The sequence below is a fragment of the Crocuta crocuta genome, unplaced genomic scaffold, assembly GCF_008692635.1.
Source record: "Crocuta crocuta isolate KB4526 unplaced genomic scaffold, BGI_CrCroc_1.0 scaffold378, whole genome shotgun sequence".
In the NCBI taxonomy this organism is placed as follows: Eukaryota; Metazoa; Chordata; class Mammalia; order Carnivora; family Hyaenidae; genus Crocuta; species Crocuta crocuta.
The window spans coordinates 1,244,070-1,260,305 of record NW_027528871.1 but is presented as its reverse complement, the minus strand read 5'-3'; the positions used below and the strand labels follow the sequence as shown (position 1 = coordinate 1,260,305).

At 31.1% G+C, this 16,236-nt stretch overlaps 1 protein-coding gene across 3 annotated transcripts in view; it reads left to right on the top strand.

Annotated features, from left to right (window-relative positions):
- Positions 1–16,236, top strand: part of NCAM2 (neural cell adhesion molecule 2) — a 506,271-nt gene that overhangs the window by 459,461 nt on the left and 30,574 nt on the right. For 2 of the 3 annotated variants that reach the window (XM_077756475.1, XM_077756477.1), the window contains one exon: positions 4,170–4,350. In XM_077756475.1, the coding sequence (XP_077612601.1) occupies positions 4,170–4,350 (181 nt within the window). Of the gene's footprint in view, positions 1–4,169; positions 4,351–10,126; positions 10,527–16,236 lie in introns of those variants that run through there. The other variant, XM_077756476.1, reaches the window with a different exon arrangement.

Below are 16,236 nucleotides of genomic sequence, written 5' to 3'. Positions count from 1 at the left end.
ATTTTACCAAGCTTTCAGATGTGAAACAAAGGCAATTTGAATCAGTTATGGTAATAGAAAAAAGAAATTAAATTTTTTTAATACTCATTTATTTTTGAGAGAGACAGAAAGGCAGAGAGTGAATGGGAGAGGGGCAGAGAGAGAAAGAGAGACAGAGAATCCAAAGCAGGATCCAAGCTGTCAGCACAGAGCCCAATGCAGGGCTTGAACTCATGAACTGTGAGATCATGGCCTGAGCCACAGTAGGTCGCTTAACCAACTGAACCACCCAGGAGCCCAGAGAAATTAGAATTTTAGTCAATTATACTTCAATTAAAAAGAGAAAATTGAATTTGAAACTTTGCTAAAACACTCCCCAAATTTACCTTTTCAAATCACATTGGACTGTGTGTGTGCATGTACGACTGTGTGTGTGTGTGTGTGTACACAATTGCTAAATCACCACTCTTGTATTCAGATTAATAAACGGAACTGTAGAGAATTCTAGAGCTCTTTGTAAAGTCATTCAAGTATTGAATAGCTGAATGATTGCTACCAGGTGATCCAGGGACCAGAACCTACCTTATATGGAAACACAAAATCTTAAAGCATAGCGCATGGCAGTCACAAGAACCTTAAAATTCATCAAGTTAGTATGAGCTCGCCTCCTCTGTTGTACACTGTTCTTATATTTATTCAGCTTTCATTTAAGTTGATGTTGCCCATATATTTTCTGAGACTTCAAAAAGTATAAATTACTTCTTGTTATAAATAAAAGCATTCAGGAGTCCTCTACAAATAAAAAAGCAACACCTCTTTCATCTCTTCTCAATTCTCCTCCCCATACTGACGATGGCAAATATTTCCCTATATGCTGATATTATGATTTTAAAATAACTAATAAGGAAAGCTCTTTTCTGTTATTTGACGCTATCTATTTTCTGGAAAAAAAAAAAAAGATTGCTTAAGAGAAGCTATATCAAAGCAAAATGACCATTTTTCTTTCAGTAGCTGCCCTTCAACATCTAATTGGCTTATTAATAATAGCCCTATTCAGCAAATCATCTCATTAAGTTACCTAGGGGAACATTTTGCAACTAGATTATCTTAAATTGCTCCCTAGGCATTTAAATTCTGTAAATTAGGCACTCCAAAAATGGATAATTGAGATTTTGATACCTAGGGGGGTATTTGGTAACACCCACTTTAATTTTTTCCTATTCCCTGGGAATAGCAATTAGGGGATTATAAAGTCTCCTTGTCTAATGTTGAATGGAAAATGAAATTGACTTAAATTGGGGGAAATATTAGAACTCCCTTTGGTTCCTTATGCCATCAGTCCAACTATCTAAAGTGATGGAGGGGCTTTTAATTTATCATTCTAAGAGCTTCAACAATTAAGAGTTAAATGATGGGTAATTCAGAAGAGACTATCTGCACGTCTTCTACTTGTCAGGAAGTTGCACTTTAAATTCTCAATTCCCAGAAATAGTCTTTTTGGAGGATTATGTGAAGGACATGAAGCCTATCCATCCCTCTGAAGAATAAAATGTATCCTGGGGTAATCCACATCTCCACTTAGATCCAAAGCAAAACTTGACTCTGGATTTTCACAAAAATATTCATTCTCACCAAATACTAATAGTTATACAGAATTTATGGAATTATTGGAATAACTGAAGACCATAAGGGAAACTGTCTACTGCTTTGTAACCCCTTGTCTTTAACTAATCTTTCAGCTCACCTGTTTCTTACCCCCTCCTTCCTAAATACAGTAAAGAATATATCAGATTTTTGTGTTATATAGATTTAGTTGTGTCTATATATGTATGGAGGTATATGTATATGCACATATATGTATAATGTATCATCTAAAATTATTTTTTGAATAAACATTTTTACTTTATGTTTTGGTCATTATTTATAGTGTTTTTACATTTACTGAAAATAATGAACCTATAATGTGTATTTTTATAGCTCTCAGTGTTTGTGCATCTTTCTGAGATTTTCAATCATGTTTATATATGCATCTATACTTCTGTGAAAGAAGAGCCCTTCTTTTCGTTCAGTAGGTTAAGACAAATGAAAAATGGCACTGGGGTTTGTTATTTTCATTGAGGGTAACATCACTTCCCCAGAGGAGACCTTCCTAGCCCCTGGACTCTTGAATTTCCCTGTTTCATACTCCTGCAGCATTCTTTGTCTTTCAAAGAGCTCATGTCTTTATTTCGGACTGGCTTGTAAACTCCAAGATGAGGGTATTGTACATGTTTTGTACACTATTGTGTTCATAGTTCTAGAACAGCCCCAGTACCCAGTAAAGGCTGAATGAATAATTAATGGATGAGTTGAAGTAAGGAGGTGTTGGGAAGATCATGGCTGTTTGGTACAACTGTCCTGAGCATTTCAAAGCAAACCTTTCTTCTCTGCTTAGCCTTACTAGTCATTTAGTGACTTAGGCAAGTTACAAATAGCCTGGCCCAAATTGTTCAGTTTTCCAGTGGCCTTTTCAGTACACCTCATCATACCTTAAAGAGTACTGGAAAACAATATATAATCTTAATCCATTTATAGCATCCAAGAAGCAAATGAAATCCCTTTTGTTTATAAGTGTAGGTGCTTTTCTAAAACCCATGGCTTCATAAGGGGTGTTATATCTTTAGTTTTAGAAGAGATATCAAAATAGGCTAACTGATTCCTTTGTAATAAGTGTTGTAAAATTTTTAAAAAGTTCTATGTAACCAAAAACAATTAATTAGGAAAATATAATAATAGTGTGCTATCAAAATAATAATGTCTTCATGTCTCCTTTGAACAGATACTTCATGTTTGTAGTCCATCAGCTTAATGCAGTCATGCATTTAACTTCTACAGTTTGATTTTACAGGATAAATCCTCATTTTCACAATAAATGCTGGAAACTTGGTTATGCTTTATAGTCAAAGACACATTGCAAAATATGGTCCAACATAAAATAATATTGGGTTGGTGTCTGAGATTAAAAAGATATAATCTTTTTTTACATGTCATATCTCTGTCACCTATCTGTCTGTCTATCTGTCTGTCCGTCTATCTATCTATCTGTCTACGACTAGGGCCAGGCTCTAGTTTACTTTCAGTTATGTCTCTGGCAAATTGATGTTTGCAGTGGCAGTGGTGATTTATTAAATATATCATTCTAGAAAACATTATTTTATTTTCATAGTTATTATGAAAATAGTTTCTCATTGATAATCGCTGTCATTTGTTAAGTGCTTATGATCCTAAAGCCCTGGACTATCCAAAGTACTTGATTTTCCTCACTGCTACCATATGAAAGCTGACAGAGACAAATGTTTACTATTATTTTGTACTAGAAGTGAAAGAAACAAAGCAAAGTCATTAAGAATTTCTCAGGGTTTAAATGGTTAACATGGAACAACCAAATGTTCACATTGTTTAAAATAGCTTAATTCATTAAATTATATATATTTTTCTGTGTTGATTGTAATTATAGTATATTTTTCAAATAAAGGGTTATTGAAATATGTGAGTTAAAGCATTTATTTTAGAAAAAGAATCAGGATGTAAGTGTAGAATATTCAAGGGAAGCATAACATTTTTTTTTTTTGTGATACTAATAACATTTTTAACAGGTAATAATTTTTCTTATATGTTGTTATACTATGAGTCTAAAACATCATATTAATAAAAATACTAGTGGTAAATTAAATTACATCTATGAAAAATATCCAGATTTATTTGCAAGACATTTTATCTCCCCTCAACACACATCTCAAACCTTAAACAGTAGTCCCTGGCAATTATTTTAATGGATATACTAGGCTTTTTTTATAAATCATATTTAACATTTTCTGTCTATTAATAATCAAAAAGCAGCTAAACAGCAAGCTGATATCTGTGAAATAAAAATAGAATCTTAATGAAGATGAATTATCAACAACAGAAGTATCAAGACTTAATCATGAAATCATCACCCTTTGGCTAAAATAAAAACATTACACATTTTATAGAAAAGTCTTAGAAATGACTTCATTGATAAAGCAACTTTATTTATCCCTGTAGATGATAAAATGTCTTTTTTGCTGTTAATAAAACCACTTGTTCCACCTGAAGATAAATTAACTTTTTAAAAAACCACAACTTTCATGTATGGGTATTTAGAGAATATATTTGTATTACCTCTACAGAAAGATAAAGAAGATCAGTGGCTAGAGAAAAAAGTACAGGGAAATAAAGACCACATTATTTTGGAGCATCTACAGTGGACAATGGGGTATGAAGTTCAAATTACAGCCGCCAATAGATTGGGATATTCAGAACCGACAGTTTATGAGTTCAGCATGCCACCAAAGCCCAACATTATTAAAGGTAAGCAAAACTCTTTGCTTTCTTAGGGTAAAAATAAATATGATCCCATCTTTTTACAACTCCTGTGGATTTTTCCTAAATATTGAAAACATATTTTGTAGAAGGAAGTGTAAATTCTAAGTTCTAATCATGATTATTGTGACACTTCTTACTCAAGTTTTCCTAAATCGTTCTTGCTATGATGGGGTGATCAGTTAACTTGTAAATACACCGTGACAACTTCAGTGGTTGAACTAGTGAGGAGAGAATGAGCAGAGGGAGAGGATGGAAGGTAAGAGTGAAGAGTTAAAATTCAACATGAAAGATTTCTGTTGAGACCAGAAAATCATTTGCAAAGACAATGCCTTCACCAAACATGTAGAGGCTGGTCATTCACTTTTGGGAAAATGTGGCCGAAGTTGGTGAGCTCATCCATGATGCATCAAGCAAGTTGAATTTGGAAAGATAGAATCCATCACGTAATAAGGCAAAAACATTCACAGAAGTAGCCCCAGAACAAAATGTAACTAGAGTTTCAAGGAGGCTCACAACATTGCAGGACATGCTACATTGGTATTCACAGCACCCTGGTGGATTCCACCTTTATTCAGTAACAGTGCTTCCATGATTATATGCTAATGATACTATCAAAGTGCACAGGAGGGATATTAACCTTTTTTTTTGTTCAGATACATGCTGTAGAGGTAAAGATGTAAGAATTTGTCCTGCTTCATAGTCTTATTTAACTTTGTGAATTGTCACACGGGTCATATTTTAACATTTATCATTCCTTTAAATGTATCTGTAATATTTACAGGTAAATTTTACCCAAATATGTATAAATATACATAACCTACATATATATATATACTCTTCATATTTATATATGTACAGATTAGAGCAGCATGTCCATAAGCATGGCTTATTTAATTCTTATTAGAGTATCAGTACTGGTACATTTGAGACTGAGAAAAAAATAAAGTTTGTCAGTTCAGTCGTGCTCTTTAACACTTTTGTAACTTCAGTTGATATTAATCTCATTATTGTGATTTCGTGATACTGTATATCATTTTTTAATTGAAAGCATCTTTATACAGTTAATTTTTCTATTACAAAATAATCGTTATTGCTTGTATGTTTTAAACATAATTGATATTTTGGCTTTGTATTGATAATATTAATTAATAACTGCTTCCAAGTATAATTTGAAAGTAGGAAGTTAGGAACATCTAGAACTAATTTTGATAAACTTAAAGTGTTATAAGTTTTTAAGTTACAAATTACTTCCGCATTTATTATTTCATTATCTCATCATATACCTGAATCTAAGTTGAACAAGGAAGACTTACACTCATTCTACAGATATAAATTTAGAAGGTTAAAGGATCTGTTCAAGGTCAGAGCTACTTAGTCATATGACAAATCTAATACCCTTATTAAGATAATAGACCTAACTAAGAAGAATGGTTGTATTATCATCAACTTCATTGCCTCTGTGAGTTTGAAACATCAACAACTGCCTCTACATTTATAATGTTTTATGTTTGTAGTAACTATCCTCAATGCCGATATCAGCAACATGATATAAATATGATTCTAAATCTGAGTCAGAACCTTCAAACGTGGATTGCAACAGTATATTCCCATTTTCCTGAATCTTTAATTTAGCTCATGTGTTTGGAGGAAATAATTATTTTTATCAAGATAAAAATTAATATTGTATGAAGTTAGGAGATGATATTTTAATAACATTTTATAAGTAAAACACAAAATGTAAAAGAAAGAATCAATTTTAGATGGGTTAGTTTATATTATACTTTCAGAGTATATTTTCCAGAGTATATTTTTAGAGTATATTTATTTTATAAAAAATCATTGTTAATAAAAAACAAAAATTGTTATGGATATAAGGATAAATACATAAATAAGAATATACATATATATATACACATACATACATGTATAAGCTCAAAAATATCTAAGATATATTATGATATATAAAGACATATTTTTTTTCCAATTTCAGAATCAGATTGTGGGTGGGCAGTACCGAGAAGGAAAATGGAGGGAGTTGTGGTTTATAGTTTAGCTTTGCTGCTGTCACTTAATTTCTCTCCATATGCATTTCCTCATAGCTATGAGTTACTTCTGGTTATACAATGTTAAAATTCATTCATTTGTTCCAGATATTTATTGGGGTTTTGCTTTGTGACAAGGACCGAAATGACTATAAGGGAATGACCTGTGGAAAGTACAAAACTGGCCCCTGCCCTCAAAGACTTTACAATCTAGTAGGGAAGATAGATATCAATTAGCATTAGAATAACCACTAAAAAATTACAAGTAGCAGATGTGCTGGTGCCATATGCTGCCATGAGGCCGTTGGCAATTGTACCTAGCTTGTGAGGTTAAGGTGTGCGTTAGGTGGGAGCTAGGAAGGATTCCCTTAGAAAATACCTTTCCAGATGAAACCTACATGAAATGAGTCTTCTGGGGAAGGTGTCATATATGGAAGAAATCTCTAAGAGAAAAAATAAATTGATCTGCTTTAGGATTTCGAAAATCATTGCTGAAGAACATCTGGAATCATGTTAACAAACATAAAGATAGAGAGGGACCTGCAACCCAGATAATCCCAAGTCTTCTGAAAACAACATAAACATTTTAAAAAGAGATCCTAAAAGCAATAAGAATCACACATAAAATCAGTTTGGTATTTGTTAAGTTTGAAATGTCAAATAGTTGTTATATGTGTGTGTATAAAGCTGAGAAGACAGTCATAGCTTGGAAACATTATGATGTTAACATTAATAGGAGAATGGTATTTGAAGCCTGTGTGAGGATAAAATCACACAATGAGTAATGTCTTGCCCCTATGAAAAAGAGTTGATGTCTGAAATACCCACTGATGTCTCCCTGGTACCTAGAAGGGTGAGTCATCTTTCAAGAAGAAAAGATATAAATCACATTTGACACTTCAGATGCTGCTGAGGGGTCAACAAAATTCAAGTGAAAGAGATGTGAAATGTCCATCTTAACATATAGCTTTGCTGAAGTGGTTGAGAGAAGTATTGAGTAGGAATGGACTGAGGATATTATGTGAGGTTAGGATATTTAATCTCCAAGATATTTAATGCTTTTAAGAAAGTTTGCTATGAAGGTGAGTAGAGGGGGGAAAATCAGTGTCAGAAGGACATCAGAATTAAAAAAGCTGAAATGTGTTTCACAGCTGATGAAGCAGGTCATGTGGTCAAGGAGAAGTCAGACAAAGCTATCTGAGAAGATAGGAGACATGTATTCTCCCCTGTTAAACTGTGTAGGTGATTCAAACCAATAGTAGCTTCCTGGAAAAGGGGAAAGAATAAAAGATTAATTTATCAATAAGAATCCACTGACCGCTAAAGCCTCATGGAAAGCCACATTAAAGGCAAACCTTTATAGTTTAAAAATTGTTCAGTTTAGCTCTAGAAGGTTTCGTGTGGCAATTTAAAGGCTGTGGTGGGTGATGGCGAATTTGAGAGCCTTTACATCCACAGTATTTTATAGAGTTAGAATTATATATTGGTAGAATAAGGAAAATGATCTTCATATGCCTTCATAAAATTACTCTTGTGGGTATATGGCTTCTTATTCCATTTTAAAATAAATATTATAAATGCAAACTCAAGTCAGAATTAAGTTCTCTATAATAAACAAGCAGACCTTAAGTCTTTTTATTCAAGTTTTAGAAGATGTGAACTTTACAAATTAATTTAGTTTTTATTTGTTTTTGGTAGCACGAATTGTAAATTGTCAAAATAAGTTTATGGACTTTTGAATTTAAAAAGCCATTGCTTATGTGCATCCCATGTGCTTAATTTTTGGTAATCAACAGGCTGACTATATAGTACATGTATTTGTTGGGCTGAAGAACTATTTTTTTTAAATATGCTCACCTTACACTCATATATTATATATTATGTTGAGAATAATGGCTCTTCTATGCATGTACATTAGTGGATACCACATTTCTCCATAGTTTATTATTCTGATTTAAAAGACACTATGAATAATATTTTCTCATTTTCACTTATTAAACCTGTGTTTATTTTGAAAGATGTGTTTGTTGATTTACATAGAAATACACTGCAAAATCCCAATCTTATTCCCTTTTGGAATATTCATACAGCATACTTCCATCTCATTTATTTATAAACAATGAGAATATTGAATAGTTATGACAAATTAACTCTTATAAAATGATTATAAATCTATGGAACAAGAACCCGATAAAATGACATTTGTTGATTCATTCTGTAATTTTTATTATTAAATATACCACTAATTTGGTGGGTTGAATATAATCTAATGTTTTAAAAAATCCTTGGAGTTGGAGATATATGAATTTATTTCAAAAAACATTTACCACCACTTCTTTTGGGTTTATGACATTTTTAATAAAGGTTTTTTAACCAATAAATACCATTTTTTCTTTTAGTAATTGTTTCCTTTTTCTGCTTTTGTTACTATGAATTGAACACATGTCTAATTTTAACATTATCAGTATAATTTGGTGACAATTCCATTCATCCATTGTTTAGATCTGATGGCAAAACAATTCTACCATCTGAATTCAAGCATGTAATGCATCTGCGAGAATTCCTCCAATATAAGAAGCTGATAAAGAAATTATATAAATCATTACCACTAAATAAATTGTTAAAAATGTTCAGGGGTGTATGTGTGTGTGTGTGTGTGTGTGTGTGTGTGAGTGTGTACATGGTCTTTTTCATTATACTTCTTATGAACTGTAGATAAAATTATTTTGATGGCACTCAGTCTCATTCCAAGCAACACTAGTATACCTTGCAGTTCTGAATAACTCAATATGAACCAGAAAAAAAAAGCAACACATCCAAGCACATGGCAAATGTAAAAATGTCTTCTTAAAGTTAAATTTATGATCTGTTCGGAATATACATTAGAGAAATTCTAAAACAATGGTGAAATTGAAGTTCAGTTCAAATTGGAGAGAACTTCATTTTAACTTTCTGGAAATCACAGTCAATAATAAATGTTAACACTGTACCTAAAACAACATTCCTTTGAATTTAGCATTTTTTGAAAACGTATAGTTTCATGATCCTTTGTTCTCAAAATTATTTTTAAAGTGGTACAATGGCATAGGTCTAGAGTTTGCTATTGGTCAGTTGGGTCAATGCTTCTTGCTTCTATTCTTATGGCAAATTTTCACTGTATGAATGTCATTTTCCTGGATATATCTTAGTAGTTCATTCAATATTATGAATATAGCTACTTTTATTAAATATTTTTCTAAGATGGTAGTAGCAAAAATTAATGTCAGTAAACACTGCAGAATATGATGAGTTCATATTTATAGTAGCAATGTGAATTTACCAATAGCACAGTGAAATGACAAGTGCCTTTCCACTCGTAAGCTGTATCTTCATTAGAGGATAATTAAGATGCCTATATGTAAAGAATCAATGACAGAACTACTGTCTGATTTATTTTGAAATAAACTTTATTGACATTGGGCCTCAGCTGTGTTTTAAATATGTGACAACTATTTAGAAAGTTCTATACAGATTTTAGCCATTCTTTGTCTTGTATCAAAGTAATTTTTTGTAGATAATTTGTAATAGCTTTGTGTAAATCTTGCATTAATTATTTTCTCTTTTTTTTCTTTCCCACTGTCACCTTTTTCTTTTTCTTTACTTTCATGTTTGTAACTCTACTCTTTTTTCTTAATTATTTTATTCTTACTCTATTTTCAAAAACAATTTCCGTCATGCAGATAAATGCTGTGAAGCGAATAAAGGCGAAAATGGAAGCCACTCATGGCAGCTGAATGCTGCTGGGTTTTCTTTCATTATAGCCCTCAGTTTGTCTTGGATGTTTTAATGTTGTTCTTATATGATATTTCCTTTCATGCCCTGCAAATTTACAAGGCGAATCTGAAATTATGATGAAAGCTTTCCTATGATTCAACTAATTATGCATGTATTTTGCTCATGAACAATTAGCCTATTTTCCCTTCCCCAAATTGTCAACCTTTAAAGTAATAATTTGTCAGAAAATCACTGAAAGAAATAGAATCAGGATTGTTTCTCCCAGGATACAGCTCATTGCATAACTTACTTCATTCTGAAGTTTCCTTTCTTTTTTAAAGTTGACCTTGTTAAATATCATGTCACTTTTACTTGGAACTTAAGCATTTGCAACATCTAATCTCTCATTTGATTATTTTGCAAATATAATTCAATATCCATGACCATACATTGTATTTTATTATGTAGAATTGTGTCTCTTTTATGTTGGTTTTAATTGTTATTCTTTTAAATGTAAATTTCCAACTTTATGGACATTTATAAAATTTAATGATGTTTACCATTTATAGAAAACAAAAGCTGATAGCATTTACTACATCAGATATGTATCCATAGTGTGCTGCCTGTTTTCCTTTTTTTGACCAAAAATATCATAAGAAATGAAAATGAAGGAGTTTTATTCCTTTAAATTTGATCACCAATTTTAAGATATCCAATTTAATAATTTAAATATGAATGCGTTTAAAAAGTTGCTCCCTGTTCACTGGATATGGATTGTGCTATGGGTTGGCATCAAGTATTGATGTTCTAACAACATATATGTATGCCTATTTATTACATCTTCCTGGACAGATAGAGTCAATTTCTTTGCAAAAATCAGAGAGAGAAGAAAAGATTTTAGCTACTATTTGCAAGAGGATGAAATTGAGATGAGGACGTGTTACTACATTTTTCAGAGGAAGCTGTATTTGAGGGAATATCACGAGTAATGATTTTAGTGTTTAATTCATTATAAAGTGAGAAAAGTGTTTTCTGTTTTTCACTTCCACCCACACCCTAGCAAGTGATTCTTACTACTCATTCAGGACCATGAGAAAGCAACCAGGTTTATATATGTGCACAAGACTGACCATACTAATGTGGTAAATTAAATTATTGGATTCTGGACTTTGGAATTCACACATCAAAAACTATTTATTTTGTTTCATGAAAGTATTCTTTTACTCTTTAAAAAAAATAGCTACAGGGTCCTGTTATCTAATATCTAAAGCTAGACTTCTCTTCAGTAGTCTGTCTTCTTTATCTTTTCTTAACTGTGCTGTCCATTGCTGTCCCTTTTTCTTCTCACCTAACAATAGGCCTTTAGAATACAGGAGTAACCCATCCACAGATTAAACATGCTTCTGCTACCTTCCTTTCTATTCCACTGGGACAAAGGAATTTCCAGACTTAAGTGGTTTGGGGAATGTTCTGTTCTTACATTACCATAACTAACTTTTTAAATTCTTAAGTGACCAATTATAAGTGCAGTTGATGTCTGTTGTTTTTTTTTGGAGGAGATATGTAGATTTGTTAGTTACTAATATGTAGAAAGTGCTAGGAAAGAGAAGAGTTCCAATAACTCTTCAAGGAGAAATTTTTCCTGTTTATTATAACTTGACTGGATCTTTTCAATAAGATAAATGTTTCCACAAGAAAGTCACATAGAAATTATGTAGACTAGTGTATGATAGTAACATAATTTTGTGGAGAATATGGAATATGTCTTTCATAAGATAACAGAGAGTTTTTTTTTAATTTAATATTCTATGTCTCAAGGCCACCAACACTGGCATGACGAATATCCAAACTCAAGTTTTCATTATACCTAAAGTGGTATTTTGACAGTTGAACAAAGAATCTAAAATTAATAGTTTATTGTCTCAGCATAATTATTTACACTTATTAAATTCTTCATTATTCTTTGTAAACATCTAAGTACAGAGCAACTTTTTTTTCCTGAACTTATTTTTAGGGGTGGGAGGAGTAAAGAGAGAAAGAATCGCAGGCAGGTTCCAGGCTCAGCATGGAACTTGATCTCACAACCATGAGTTCATGATCCAAACTGAAATAGTGGGATACTTAATCAACTGAGCCACCCAGGTGCCCTAAACCAAGTTTTTAATCCTGCAACTAATAAGCAGTGTTTCATTTGACTGAATGTTTGTCATTAGAAGAGCAGTTATTTTAGCTCTGAGATGTGCATAAATTCTTGAAAATGGATCTTCAGACATCTTAAAATACACGTTCTATGTTTTAGCTTATTTTGAAATAGGAAAGAACAAAATTCCAAACAGTACAGCTATAACAGTTTAATAAATGAGACCTTAAAGATTATAAATTACCTTCTCAAATTAAAAAAAACTAATAAGTACGTAAGTATTGCTAAAATATCTTTTTACTTATCTGAGTTTTAGTTTTGTTGTATGCAGCCATGTAACCTGACACTCTAATTAGTGTCTATTTATAGGCATAAATAAAATAAAATCCTGTGCCTGAAACATATAAAACTTGAACTTGGTGTTAAGGTGAGTTTTATGTTAATCATCATATATAATCAGAAATATGTGTCTGTTTCTCTTCATACCCCCAAATATTAAATCATTCCAAATGCTTGTTTTGATCATATTATACCAGTTATAAATTTAGGTTGATTTATTGAAGGTTGATTGTTGTAAATGCGTATGGAGCATCAAGATTAACTTCTTATAGAAACATGAATATCTCTTTGTTTTTCTCCACGAAGCTCTTTCCTGGTATGTCTTCTTGTCTCCTTTTATCATTTAATCTTACTGTTTTCTCTACTCCAAACAAACTTTGTAATTATTCCTCAGATCACTATAAGGCTTGCCAATACCATGTGCCAGATATGCCAGCAGGGTAGGCCTAGGAGATAGCAGTAAATTCTTTCCTATGAAACTTCTTACATGGGAGAATGTTAGGTCCATTACCATTTTTCATACTCTTTCTCCTCGTATTAGTCATTGGGAGTAACCATATTTTATAAATGCTGTACTCATACTGTTTCCAAATACATTACACAAATGGATATATATGCATTAATTAGTGGTGGACATGGAAAAGATTAACATATCTTATGGCTTTATTTTTCTTAATGTCTTTCCTTTTTTTCATAGCCTGAAGTATCTTCAGTGTTTTAAAAATATTAAATAAATATATTCTGGACATTGGATTAACAGTTTTGTATAATTTCAGTTGTATATATAAAAGGAATACATGCACAAATAATTTCATTGAAAATGTTTTCACTATTTAAGTATACAGAATTTTTTGGAATTAAGAATTAAAAATACAAGTACACACTGTACTTCATAGGTTATATAATTTGGATCAGTTTAGTAGCCATTATAATTTAATTCAAATCTTTTCCATATAAGAATGACCATTTTTCATATTTAATTTAAATTAAAACTAAAAACTAAAGTAAGGAAAATTCCACAGTAGTTTCAACTTATACAGTGGATTTATGATTATTCAGTTATATTCAATAAAATATAGTATGCAAGTCACAATTAATCTTTTGGGATCTGAATGAACTCTTTTAGATATCTGAAAAGTATTTTATTTCTTAATATGATACACATACACTAATAATGGAAAAATAAATTTTAAAATTACAAATTATTTTGGTGATTTAATATATGTATGTCACCAATATAATCATTAAGTATGTTTGGGTCTAATTTTCAAAAACAGTTAGGCAATGTTACATATAATACTTTCATTTTGAAATAGTCAAGAAATCTCTCTAGCCATGTAAAATTATCTGAAAACTTTCACCTGTTTGGTTTTGACTTAGATATTAGCAGCATGAAGAGCTTTAAATAGAGTGTTGCAATACAAAGTAAATAAATATTATTTATAATCTTTAGCCCTACGTATTGTAATTTTACTTAATGAATAAAGATGTAAGATCATAAAGGTGATGTCTAATTGTATCATCTTATGTATTTTATTATGGCTCAAATCTGTGAGGGATAATGTGATATCCCTTAAACAACCTTTGAGTAGGTACAAATGAGGTAGGTTTTCTCCTAACCTGATCTCTTCTAGCTTACTATTTAAATTGGTAGAATTAACATTTAAAGTTAACATTTTTTAACTTTTAAATATAAAGCTGTCATATTATTTCTTTCTAATTTATTGTACTTAAAAACTTTTTGAAATACATAAAGGTTATAACATTATTTTAAGCAGCATCTCAATTTTTATCTAAGGCAAAAAATTCAGTAAGCTTAAATTTAATTTAATTGTTCTGAAATAAGACAGAGATGGGAGCCTAATACAAATCATTTGTTTTCTAAATACCTTTGGTTTTATTATCTAAGATTTGGTTATCTTATCTAAGATTATAAGCCAGATAAAGATTTTTGGTAGTAATCCATTCTTCCTCTGTGGCTACTAACTAATTTCACAGCCTAAATTGAAAAAAAATTAACTAAGGAGAACACATATGTTTAAGAGTTCTGTATCTATGCTGATCTGAACTGCAAACCAATGTCCTTGTGGCTTTGTTATTGGATTATTATTTTACCTAATTTTTTAGGATAGATTCATTCAAGTAGAATGAACTTTCCTTTTAGATATAAACTAATTGAATGTATTAAGTTTAGGTATATTGTAAAATTTCTTATGTGTGTATGTTCAAGTTAAATTAAGTTATTCTTTATCATTCCATTTTAACTAATAAAAATATAAAGTTACACATGGCAAATATTGCATATATTAAGAGATGGCATCTTTTTCTTAATTATACCTTATTTATTTTTATTCTATATGTGTACTAAATGGATACTAGGAAATAAAACTCCCAGCTAATCTTTTTTTTAATGCAGGCAATTAAAAATTACTGTTTTAAGTAACATCCATGATTCATGAACTTCTTTCAGAATATTTTTATCTCACATCTTACACTGATTTTATGTATAACACTGTGTTTTAAAGTGACTGTTTCTGATCATTTTAATTGCATTTGTTTTCATCATAGATTATTTTCTTGAAAAAAATGTACGTTATAAGTGTATTGTCTTCAGATCATCTCTTATTTAAAACCCCCAACATAATATCCAGCACTGTGTGTAATCCTATGCATGTGTTTCATAGTATATTAAATGTCATTTTATTTTCTGTACCTCTGTGTCTCCATTGTTGTAATAAAGAAAACTGAGGAAAAACTTTGTTATATGTGTTTTCTTTATTACTGGTACAACTCTTTTCTGTCCTTGTGTGTTTTCATTTCTACTTGATCAAATCCAAGATCTCAGTGTATTAAATGCATAATTATTGAGTGATTCTATTTTGGGATAAATATATCATCAGTGCAAAACTAATGTAGAAACACTATTTATACTGTTTGTTTCATAGTAAACTAGTTCCAGAGTCATCTTAGAATCTTCAATGACTAGTAGGAGGCCAAAATAATCAGATACTATCTTCATAAAATACAGGAAAATAGTTAATAACTTTAATAATGCAAGAATTATTAAGTAGTTTCCATTGCTAGCAAAAGTTTATGAAGACAGATATAAATGCTTAAAGAGATCTTTTAAATGTCCTCAGTTAATGTATAATTCACTTTAAACACCCTAAGAGTAAAGTTGTAGAAAATTACTAAGGTCCACTGGACCACAACCAAGATAATGAAACAAAAATGGCTTTGGTTGTATTTTTTAATGTGTACTGTGTCACAGGCTCTGTGGAATGCCTACATGCAATATTTCAATCACTCTCCATAAACATCTGGAAGTAAGTATCATTTCTCTCATATTTTAGATGAGAACAGTGAGGTCTAAAGAAGTGGATTAATTTATGTAAAAAGTCACATTTAGAATCCAGGTCCTGCGCTCTTAATGAAACATTATATTTCATCTTTTTGTTTTGTTTTCATAATGAACCTTGGTTTGAATGACAATTTTTTAATGCTTATTTCTTTATTTTGAGAGAGAGTGTGTGTGCATGCATACAGGCAAGGGTAGGGCAGATAGAGAGGAAATCCCAGGAATTCTGTGCTGTCAGC